Raw genomic sequence first — 12,023 nt, forward strand, 5'->3', positions numbered from 1 at the left:
GGTAGTTTGTGTTGCAATGGAAATATAGAGTATTAGGTATACGTATGAGCACGTGAACAATACCGACTCCGACATAAATGCGTGCATGCGCATGCGTGTTGCTGCAATTAGACATTGTCTTGCTTCCTGGCAAGTTGGAAACTGAATTTACTGAAACAGTACACTAGTGTCACTCAAACCAACGCGATCTGTCCATTAAAGCGTCTTTCCCAAACAGTTTTGTCTTGTAGTTTTCCACCATCTTTGAAAACGACTCTTCATCTCGATCGACTTTGATCTTAATCTTCTTCTTCTTCTCTGTCGAACCAGTTCGATCATTACGTCTCAATCTCACCCTTTCTTGTCTCTGTGGTCTTTGCATTGCTGTCTGTCTATTGTTTCCACCTTTGAGTTGTTTTCCATTCAACTTCTTTCCAGACACACCAGAAAGTGCCATTTCCTTTCTTTTCTCAGACTTTTTCTTGCGACTGTTACTAACTTTCTCACTGCCTTCGGAAACTGAATCGATCTTATCAACTGTCGTTTTCTTTTGTATTCCTTTCAATTGTTGCCTCGTTTTAGGCGGCAATCGTTTCTGTCTCGACATCTTTTGATGTCTTGATTTGAGCACTTGCTGGTTCTCAAGAGCAAATTCGACAATCAGTCGTCTGTCTGGTCCAAAACAGTCGGGGTTGTTGTTTGTGTGACGTAATGCCTTCAAGGCAGCTTGATGGTCACGAAACTCGATGAAAGCAAAGCCTCTGGAACGAGCAATACCACTGCTGTCCATCCTGTCGGGGTTCCTCAAAACCTTCACTTGTAACACTCCAGACTTGGGAACACCCCCGGCCTTCGCAAACAAGCCTTTCAGTTGGCTGTCGTTGACACTCAGCGGGATGTTCCTCACACACAGTCTTGTCGTTGAAACGATAAAGTTTGGATTCTTCAGCTTTGAACGTTTCTCTGTCTCAGCTTTGTGCCGCTTAGCAAGGTCAGCCTTCGATAACTCGTTTGCTGCAGCCGAACCTGGTAGTATCAACCCTTCCTTTGCTAAGTAAAGATTTCTCTTGTCCTCATGTTTCTTCTCTTTCAACTTTGATGCTTGTTTAGAAATGTCCTTAGCTTGACTCGGAGTGATTGCCTTCATTACTTCTAGTTTACGACCGTCCAATGTCAAGTTACTTTCAGCTAGACAATAATCGAAACCACTCTGTTCCTTGTATTGTATGAATGCCGTGCCTCTGGGGAGACCGGTTCTGGGGTCAACAATCAGACGACAATAACGAAGATCACCGTACTGAGAGAACAGATCCTTGACCGTCGACTGGTCGACATCGAACGGCAAACTCCGAACAAAGACCGTTCGTCCTTCGCTGGCATCATCGGGTTGATAGTGTTTCACCGAGAGCTTCTTAGACACGGTAGATACATCAGGCTGTTTGTTCTCCTCTTCTGTACTTCCATTCTCATCACTTTCTGCATCACTTTCCTCCTCTTCTTCGTCTTCGTCTTGTCTAACGACACTGCGATCACTTTCTTCACTCATCGATTCAACGTCACTTGGATCCTCACTTCCGGCATGTTTGTCAGCCATTGCAGCTCGGTATCTGTCTTTCGGCAATGCCCAATCGACTGCCACGGTCCTTCCATCAATTTCTGTTGCGTTCACGTACTTCATTGCTCTTGCAGCCTCAAACACGTTCGTAAACTGAACGAACGCGCAACCGATACGAATGCCATCGCTCCCCTTCCTCACAGGTATCGAGACCTCGACCACATTCCCATACTTCGAAAACGTTTCCAGCAGTTCGGCTTCCGAACACCGGAATGACAAGTTTCTCACAATAAGTCTTGATTTCAATAGTGAAGCTCTCGACGGCTCCTTGCCTTCCTTCGAAGCAAGAACGGCCGCGACAGATTTTCCTTTGAACACGTGACCGTTCAGATCCCGTATGCATATCCGGGCATCTTTGTGTTTCAAATACTTGACAATCGCTGTGCCGTCGTCTCTATTCTCGACAGGAAACTGTGTCTCTTCAATTTCTCCAAACTTTTTGCATTTTTTATAAATCTGTTTCTTTGTCACCGATTCTGCGAGGTTCTTCAATACAACAGTGCGTCCCACATCGGATGGCGGTTTGGATTGGCTCTTTTGTCGCTTCGCAACCGAAGAAATGGACTCCGAGGCAACATCACGTGACCGCTTTTTCAACGGTCTTTTATCGGCGAGAGAAAGATTTATGAGCCGTCCTTTCATTTTTATACTCTGTTTCACGGCGCTCTCGGCTAATTCCTGCGTCGTAAACGTCACATAGCCGAAGCCGCGGCATTTGTCTCGAACACCTCGATCTCTTACGACGTAGCTCCGTTTGATCTCTCCCGCGTCTTTAAAAAGTTCTTGCAACTGTTCGTCTGTCGTCGAGAACGGTAGGTTCCGAACGAAAACGGTCTTTGCCATACCGACGCATGCGCAGAAAACTCTAGCATTTAAGTCACGTGAGTCGAACAGATGTGTGCCATTAGAAGATTGTTATAGCGTTGCTGTTTTATTTTATTTTATGCTAAACAATTTATGATTTTATGTTAGCATGATTTGTGAACACAAAGGCAAAAACTGCATGAGATGAGATGCGCAAACCAAGGGTTACGTGACTTTGCCTTTTGACAAATATTACCAGTATTTACGACAAAAACTGTTATGCGATTAGAAACAATACAGCAAAAAGAAATTTTGAAAACTGCCGTTTTCGAGTAATGTGGACGTACGACTTGTTGTAGAAACCCGGATTAACTGCCTCGCGTACACCTCTAGCTAAGCTTGTCACGTGATGCGAATATGTGTTTTTTTGATAATCTACAGTGTGCGGGATACAAACATGCATGAGACTAAAGTTTGCAAGAATGAGAAGTAAGATTAATCTAATTTTTTGGGAATTCGCTCAAAATGTTGGCAGCCTAGTGAAACATGGCAGCCAAGTAAACATTGTGTTCAGGAACGCGAGGCAACAAATGGCGCTTTGTTTGCGCAAGCGCACTTCAGTCAACCGCTCTGTGCTGTTTCCCGAATGTTACAATCTCTAACTCGACTCGACTGCCTCTCAGCATCGTTCAAATGTCGCTAACGCTCGACCTAAAAGACGTGTGCCGCGTCTGTTGGAACGCGTCATCTCACAAGGCGAAACCTCAATTGTCTCTCATTCACCAGACCGGAGAGGACAAGAAGACAAAGCTCCGCGTCTGCCGCGTGTGCAAGCACGAATGGAAGCCGCTGAGCGTGTGCAAGACGAGTGTCGGAAAATTCGTCCAAATTCGTCCGATTCCGACGACGAAAGTGCGCGAATACGAACTGTGCAACACGTTCAAGAAGGGCGCGTGCGTTAAGGGCTCGGCCTGCTCGTTCGCGCATAGCCCCGAGGAACTCCAGGCGTGGAGTCAGACGAAGAGGGACGAACTTGTGAAATTGGCTTCGCGGCCACGCCCCCATCCGCCTCCCAATTCGCCAGTAATTGGTGATCACAAGATGTGCATGCATCTGTCGACGAACGGCACGTGCCCGTTTGGCATGAATTGCTACTATGCGCACTCGAGGGAGGAGATCGAGTTATGGAACGAGCATGTGAGGAGAGAGCAGGAGGAGGTGCCGAGGGTCGAGCCGACCGTGAATTTGATGATTCGTCGACGACCTCCATTGAATTTTAACAATACGTACAAACTGTGTATGCACGTCGAGAAGGGAAATCGGTGTGTGTTTGGCAACGGTTGTATTTTCGCTCACAGTGTGGCCGAGCTCGAGGAATGGAACAGACAGTTACGAGACGCGGCGAAACAGTCGAAGCTTAAAGTAGTTCCTAGTAATCGACCGCCTCGGCATACGAAGCAGAGAGGCAACGATGTAATGCCACGGCTTTTGCAGACTGATATGATGTCAGGCTTTCCGCCGTTGACGTCGAACGATTCAATCGAAGCAATTCCGTTGTCGAGATCGGTGACTCCTGTGTGGACTATGAGCGACGAAGTAGGTAACGACGAATATGATGGCGGTACGGGCGATCCGCTGTTTGTAGAGATTGTGAGAGAAGAACTCGCGAACTCGGGGATACAGATTAATGAGGTGAGATCATGTTATTGATGTATGACGATCATGAAAGTGTTGCAGTGACCTACAGAATTTGGAGTATAATCGGTGATGGATTTTTGGGAAAGGTTTAGGGTGCTTGGTGTACTTATTGTGTGTGTGAGTGTGTGTGTGTGTGTGTGTGTGTGTGTGTGTGTGTGTGTGTGTGTGTGTGTGTGTGTCTGTCTGTCTGTCTGTCTGTCTGTCTGTCTCTGTCTGTCTGTCTGTCTGTCTGTCTATCTGTCTCTGTCTGTCTGTCAATCACATATATTTGAACTTTTATCTATGATACATTTTGCAATGCAGGGTACTATGTACTGTCTAACTACTACAGTATTTCCCGCGTAATTATCCGGTCGGGGCAACCAATTATCCGACTCAGCCAATCAATTATCCGGTTGGAGCAACCAATTATCCGACTAGTGATTTTAATTAGGAGCAGTGTAGTTAGAGAAGCGCTGTTTTGTACCTAACAGATTACCGAATGAGTCGATAATTCAGTCATTGCTAGGCATAGCAGTAGTGCTTCTTGCGTCCTATAATGCTTGGTACTGATGTTGTCCCCGTTGCTCCCGCTACCATCAAACGCGGAGGAAAATCCATCAGCAACGAAGTAAGATCTTTGCTTATAAACGCGCATCAGCGGGGACTATCATACCGAGAAATGGCAGTCCTCTACGGCGTTAGAGAAGACACCGCTTATCGAATTTGCAGCCAACGCCAATATACCACCAAACGACGAGGAGGACCAAGGGGCACAAAATTCAACCAGGAAGCTGTAGAAATTTTTCTTGAGTTCAATCGAAGATCGCCCAGACCTGACTCTAGCAGAAATGCAAACCTTACTATTACAGCAGAAGTCTCTAGAGATATCAAAGTCAACCATTGCTAGGAAGTTGGAAGGCCAGCTCATCACCATAAAAAAGATGGAACTGGTTCCAGAGAGAAGAAATTCTCTAGAAAATAAAGATGCAAGAAAAAGGCACGCAGAATGGTTGCAAAGGGAGCATGAGCAAGGAGCCAGATTCTGTTACGTGGATGAATGTGGGTATGGCATGTACACAGCTAGAACACGAGGTAGATCTGTGAGAGGTCTTCCTGCCAAAAGAGTAGCTGACAATCAACGAACGCCCAATATTACATTAATGTGTGCCATTTGCTCTGGTCTAGGAGTCATACATAGTGCAACAATTGTAGGTGGAGCTAGACAAGATCTATTTGACCAGTTTGTAAGATCACTCTTTGAATGTGTCTTTGGTGAACCAATGGTACCTGGTCTTGGCCGGAATCGGTACATAGTCTTTGACAATGCCCCATGTCATCGCGGTGTGGAAGCAAGAGTTAGTGAAGATATGCCAGAGGACTGCAAACTTGTTCGTCTTCCTTCCTACAGCTGCACCCTCAATCCAATCGAGAACTGCTTTCAGAGTCTAAAGGCTTATATAAAGAGAAAGTTGAGTGAAAACGGTCCTGTTGTTGCAATGGAGGGTCTGACTCTTGTCGCAGCAAGACGGCAACTTCTGCTACGTTTGAGTCCTGATGCACTCAAAGAAGTAACAGGAGCTTCAACTCTGAACGCTTTCTATCATGTCCTTGCTGTCAAAGCTGCACAAGCAGCAAGATTAGAAGATATGTAGAACATTCTTAATATATACTACGTACTGTTGCCTGTTTGTTTTGTGTATGTGCATGTTCTTGTTTGTATAAGTACTTTATGTAGTCTCTTGTTTGTGAGGGACCTGTACCTACTAGCTAGTGGTACCAAGTGAAACATAAACACATGTTAGTTGCTAAAGTAAATGTTATGTCTACAGTATTTTAGTAGAACCATCACAATGACAGTCATGATGTCACTGACAGATTGAGCTAGGTGAGCAGAACAGAAGTATATAACTAGACTACAGTAGATGTCTGCCTCTACAAATGCTTGCACGCAGTAGACATGCAGTGACACGTACTCTTGCAAGATTTTACGTCCATAGTTGCAGCCTCCATGCATCACATAGCAGCAAAAACATAAGACATCAAAATTTCTAGGCTAACACCAGGCGTTGCACGTACACGAGTCGCTTATGTGTGGTCTTCAGCTCGTAGTTACATGTGTAGAGCTTATATTGTCACGAATAGTGGCGTTTTGGCTGCAGTATCGTGTAATAAGTGCTAGGAGATCTCCATTCATGCGACAGACCTCAGAGTATTCTCCAGCTCGCTAGGCGATGCTTCAGAACCGGATGAAGGCGCGAGGCGACAAGTGTCACTGTTGGTGGTGCAGCGGTTTCTCCTCTCAAGTCAATGAGGTTGTTGCAAAAAGATCTGCTAGGAAAGACGGCAGAGCAGAGCTGTTCAGTTGCGGATACAGCCGGATCGATCGTGACATAGTGTTTCCCACGGTGCTACAACAATCTGCCTGCATATGAGAGAGTTTTGACTGTGACTCATAGCACTGAACAACAAGCGACGCAACGTGAGAGTCTGATTCGCGATATTCAGTTGGCAGAATGAAATCGGATAATTGGTTGCCCCAAGCGGATAATTGATTGACTGAATCGGATAATCGGCTACCCCAACTGGATAATTGGTTGCCCCAACCGGATAATTGCGCGGGAAATACTGTAGTAGTGTTCATCAACTAAACTAAGCTAAAATTGAAACTTGTGTAAAACAAAATGAGGACTACACTTAAAAACTACAGTGTACAAGCAAAGCCTACAGTACCAGCTAGTGGCTGAAGTACTGGGTGGCAAAGAGGTCGCATCTGTTGTCTTCAGACTGCGAAGATAGCTTTTTAGAGATGACTCTAGCATTGCACTTCTGGAGCTGAATAGGAAAGTGTTTGGACCAGAGTCGATAAACTCCACAGCGTTTGGCCATCCCACTTTGTCCGATGACTTCTTCGATATTTGCACAGGAGTTTCCACCCATCGATCCCCCAAGCTCCAAAATGCTTCATTACCAGTGGGGTTACAGTGGCAATTATGCCACCTGGTAATTGCTGTTTGCTGTATTTCTCTTTCTTTATGTCTGCTCTTCTCTCTGCAGTGGCACCACTAACACCAGCAGATGATGGAAAGATGTCACTACTCCAGTGATTTTCCTACAACACATTTGATGCGTCCTGGGACGCATTTGAGGAAGTTGGGACGCAGGTTTCAGACAGCGGGACCCATCCTATTATTTTCATTCTTGTCTACTAGGAAGGACCACTAAACTGCTAAACCCCAGCTGCGAGTGCAACCAGGTGCTCATTAAACCACTGATTAAAATAAGAGCTGCTTTACTAGAGGTCAAAAGGTTTTAGCTGTTGGTCAGTCGATCCTACAAGATAACTGGATAATGACCATCGCTCCACCCATTGCATCAGAATATTCCTTTGATATGCAAAGTTTATCCTTTGGTTTCCTTTGCAGAAAGGGCTTATGATAATCTAATAAACTTAAATAAATAACTAATAAATGAGAGCCAGATATATTATAATCATACTGCAGGTGATGACAGATAAACAGAGGTAGTACATGTAAACATATGAAAAACCAGAACGCAAATGCCTACAGCAGGAACTCAACAATACATCTACTGAGTACTTGAATTTAGTGTTTTTGTGAGCTGAAAGGTTAGGGTTAGCACAAGGCACCACCAACTCTGGCCACGCCTTTTAAAGTGTGGCTAAATATGCACATATAGATGAGGACGCATGTTTTGAAGAGGCTACGAAAATCACTGCTACTCCATGGGTGGGCGAGGGAGATATCTAGGTCAATGTTGTTTCCAATGTTCGAGTCAAAAATACGATGTCCGGTCTGTTGTCTGTAGTTGTATAACGACTCCTCAGCTCCCTGCGGTGGTGGATATCTGTCTGTCTGTCTGTCCGTCTGTCTCTCAATACATATATTTTCATAAGTGAGGTATAGCATCAAAGCAATAGCTAATCTACATGTCCATTACATCTAGTACATACATGAAAACTGGTTAAAACTACAATGCACACTATATACACACTAAACACACATACTCATTATGTCTAGACGAAAGGGACCTATGGTCCCGGTCTCTAAATTTTTATGACTGTTCACTGAGAGCTGAAGTTTTCCTGCAGCTGTATCCGTTGAGGAGAGATAAGAACTTCTTTGTAAGGGTCATTTTTGGAGTTGGACGGCAAGTCTCTTCCTCCAAATTTTCCAAGAATTCTTGGGCATTGGTTTGCCCTCCTCATTGACTGAACTGCGAGATAGATGTTGCAGATATTGAAACCCTTTTACTTCCTATCTTCCAAAGTACTCAAAGACAAGAGGTATCATTCTCACAGAGGCGCTGCCTGGTCTCCTCTCTGAATTGTACTTCTTTCATTTTTTCTTCTTCACGCCTTAGAGCCGCTGCCCGTTGGTGTATGAGGAGTTGGGAAAGGTTTCAGAGCTGCAGGGATTTGGCGAGAGATATATCTAAGTCAATGGTAGATCCTGACTGTATCTCTGTCTGGCTGGCTGTCTGTCTGGCCGTCTGTCTGTCTATCTATCTGTCTGTGTGTATGTATGTATGTCTGTTTGTCTGTGCGTAGATGCACCCAACATTAACGTTCAAAAATTTGGCTGTCAATATGCCAATGGCCACAAATGTTGCAATTGGTGATGCGATGTTTCAAGGTTAATCGCCAGAATCTCTATGGGAAATGCATAAAAACCTTGCTGTTGCTGACTGCGTGTGTGGTTACCAGTCCTTTCAAGTTAGAGTTTATTTTCGGTGGCTCATAGCGTTCCTAAGCTGTCACTGTGAGGTCATCTATGGTATACTTGCGAAGACATCTCCAGTATATGTATATAAACAATTAAAAATATTTACCATTTAATTAATTTAAAATTAAAAGATTGTCTACAAAATAGTCTCTGAGCGGTGGGTCTTCGTCAAGTCTTTGGGCCGGTTGAGAAAAATCTGGAAAAAACTGAAACTTGATGCATAGCTTGTATCCGGTGTGGTCTGCATAATGCACACATAACTCGAGTGTTCACAAGCACGAAATACGTTTTTGAGTTAGATCAGGTTATGGAGTCTGGTACACACACCAGGCAACAAGTGCACCATCGTGCTTGATCACTTGCATACTGCAGTGTTTGAAATTTTATGGCAAACGTAGTCGTCGTCTTGGCAGCCTCACAAAATTTTTGTTGTCAAGGAGTTTACGACTTTTACATGTATTTCATTAATATCAAATAATTATACTGATTGTTCTGGTCAGAGATGTTACTATCGGTCTGACCTGTTCTACTCTACAGCATAAAAACAAAACTTTATTGGGTCGACCATAACTTGAGTGGCATTAGTGGTCAGGATGGCAACCTTGCTGCTATAATTGGCTGTCACATGAACTCAGTTAGTCGTCAAATGGCAACTTGACCACTTTTTCGAACACTGATACTGATAGTTGTATTGGGATTCCATTGATGCAAAATCCAAGTCACAATCATGACTAAAAGGAGCTTAGCAAGAACACTGGTTCAAAGCATTTCATCTGTCAGTTAGTTTGATGTTTGTATCATGTGTAGTATTCGGTGATGTGCGTTTGTGTTTGGTGATGATACGAACTGTTGTACTTGTTGTTAGTGTTGGTGCTTGTTTGTGTGTGCTTAGCTTGTAGAAATGAAGCACGGTGTTGATATCAGCGAGAGTACCAATAAGCCGCTGAGTTTGACGTGGTCGAGAGAAGAGCCGGTGGAGTGGTGTCTACGTATAACAGTCACAGTAAGGAAACAGACTTGTGTGTTTACTGTCAATAATGGCTGACAAACAGATTTAGTAATGGATCTTGTTGTGCCAAGTTGGATGGGTGGGCAGACTGACTGATGCATATGGAGGTATGCGGATGCAAAGCTATGTTGTAAACATGACATCATACACTTGTTGGTTTTTATTTGTTGTTGCTGCATTTTATACGTCAGATGGACTAGTTCAGTGTTCCGGCTAGGAATTGGGAAGGGAAGGGGATACCAAGGAGGGCACATGTGTGTGTGTGTGTGTGTGTGTGTGTGTGTGTGTGTGTGTGTGTGTGTGTGTGTGTGTGTGTATGTGTGTGTGTGTGTGTGTGTGTGTGTGTGTGTGTGTGTGTGTGTGTGTGTGTGTGTGTGTGTGTGTGTGGTGTTGACTCACACTTGTTTATCATGACTCTCTCTATGTTGTAGCTAATATTTATCTACACTTGTTATTGGTTTTATTATTTTGCTTACAGGATCCTCAGATGTTGCATAACGTCGTGTTACTTGATGCTCGTTTCTCCGAATTTCGTATTTGCGGAGTCGACATGTCGACGTCCGGCAAGCCAACGAAGCCGCTGCTCCAGAACTGCAACTTAATGGGCATTGCACTGCACAGACGCGTAAATCCTAGAGACTATGTTGATATCAAGGTAGTATTCGTACTATACATATGTAATACTTGTTTAGTCGTCTGCTTGTTTGTTGACGACTTGACTGATTTGGATGGTCACGATTTGTGTGCTGATTTGTTTGTCTAACGTATGCATCTGTAATGGTTTGTGTCTTGGCACCCGATGTTGGTTTGCTGGTTTGTCTGTGTAATCAATTGATTAGCCAACTACTTGGTTTTTGCTAAATCGCAAGTTTTTGTGATCTTGTTGTCTGTCTATTTGTCTGTCTATTTGTCTGTCTATTTGTCTGTCTTTGTCAGTTTACTTGTCTGTTTACTCATCTGTCCACTTTTCTGCCTACTTGTCTGTCTACTTGTCTGTCTACTTGTGTGTCCATTTGCCTGTCTATTTGTCTGTCTATTTGTCTGTCTATTTGTCTGTCTTTCTGTCTGTCCATGTTTTCTTTGTTATTGTTTTCGTGTGGTTTGTTTGGTCATTGTTTTGTTTCTCTCTTGTCTTTCTCTTTATTGCTTTGTGGTTTCTCTGTGTATCTTGTTTGTTTTGTATTTCTTTGTTTGTCTGTCAGTTTGTTGTCTCATTGTGTGTCTTTTTGTCTTATTTTGTTTACTTGTCTGTCTACTGTCTTTCCTTGCTTGATCATTTATTTACTTATATATTATCTGTTACATACAATGTTGTTTTGTGGTTAATGGGAGCGTATTTGTGTACTTTGTTGTAGGTTCTTTTTCGACCTTCTTCCGGGTTTTTCACTCAAACTGTGATCTTCAAATTTGAAGGATTCTTCATTGGCAGCGTGTTAGCTGTAAAAATGTTAGACGAGGCTGGTGAGCTCGTTCTTGGTAACTCACCACCGGATATAGCACCAGTTATTGTAACCGACCCAGACGTCTCAAGCAGGTAGGCATCGACGATTTCATTGATTTATTACTGACCTTGCGAGTGCAGCTGTTATCGTATCCAACCAAATACAAGTCCCTCCAAAATTCAAACCCGGGGCTTCAATTCAAGCCGCTTTCCAATGTAGTCTAAGTGTTGTTCTTAATACTCAGACTGAATAGAAGACCCATGCTGTCTCCCTCAGCTGCAAGCATACAGGCAGGATTTGTTTCAACCTTTAGCTGAGGTGCCTACTCAACCGCTCATTTGAAACTGCCATATATTCTTTCAAGTGTGCAGGAATCACTACCAATGGTTATGACATAGAGGCAGCTCTAATGGCCTAGCCTAGCCCCAGACACAGAGTGGATTGCTCGGATGGATTGCAGTCCTGGATGCGCTGCCATCATCAGCTGCCAGCGCATCTGGGACTGCAATCCACGCTGTGTTTGAGGCGAGGCTAGTAAATGACCTGCATGAAGGACCAAAGCACTGCGAAGTAAGTCAAACGTCATCTGTACCTCAGCAACGCCGAATCGCAATTAGCAGAAGCAACTGGGCTGATGCCAGTGGATGTCACAGACAGGAAGAAGACGGCCGATCTAGTGCTTACAGAAGACTCAAACTTCGAAGGCTTCATCACAGATGACTTACTAAAATAACTTTTTATGTAGCTGGACG

The 12,023-nt window shown here is 44.0% G+C and overlaps 2 protein-coding genes across 2 annotated transcripts in view; one reads left to right on the plus strand and one right to left on the minus strand.

Moving 5' to 3' along the window:
* Window positions 1-154: 154 nt before the first annotated feature.
* Window positions 155-2,437, minus strand: LOC134180824 (uncharacterized). The gene has a single exon (XM_062648010.1). The coding sequence runs from the start codon at window positions 2,435-2,437 to the stop codon at window positions 170-172; it is 2,268 nt and encodes a 755-aa protein (XP_062503994.1). The 3' UTR covers window positions 155-169.
* A 599-nt stretch (window positions 2,438-3,036) lies between these two features.
* Window positions 3,037-12,023, plus strand: part of LOC134181102 (probable helicase with zinc finger domain) — a 39,187-nt gene continuing 30,200 nt past the window's right edge. Inside the window, exons 1-4 of the mRNA XM_062648306.1 lie at window positions 3,037-4,090; window positions 9,713-9,823; window positions 10,308-10,484; window positions 11,185-11,363. Of these exons, the coding sequence (XP_062504290.1) occupies window positions 3,092-4,090; window positions 9,713-9,823; window positions 10,308-10,484; window positions 11,185-11,363 (1,466 nt within the window). The 5' untranslated portion in view covers window positions 3,037-3,091. The remainder of the gene's footprint in view (window positions 4,091-9,712; window positions 9,824-10,307; window positions 10,485-11,184; window positions 11,364-12,023) is intronic.

This window comes from Corticium candelabrum, chromosome 6 (assembly GCF_963422355.1).
Source record: "Corticium candelabrum chromosome 6, ooCorCand1.1, whole genome shotgun sequence".
NCBI classification, from domain to species: domain Eukaryota; kingdom Metazoa; phylum Porifera; class Homoscleromorpha; order Homosclerophorida; family Plakinidae; genus Corticium; species Corticium candelabrum.

What these genes read in the sequence shown, in the direction of transcription:
- LOC134180824 (XM_062648010.1), bottom strand. Translation starts at nt 2,437, where the DNA reads ATGGCAAAGACCGTTTTCGTTCGGAACCTACCGTTCTCGACGACAGAC.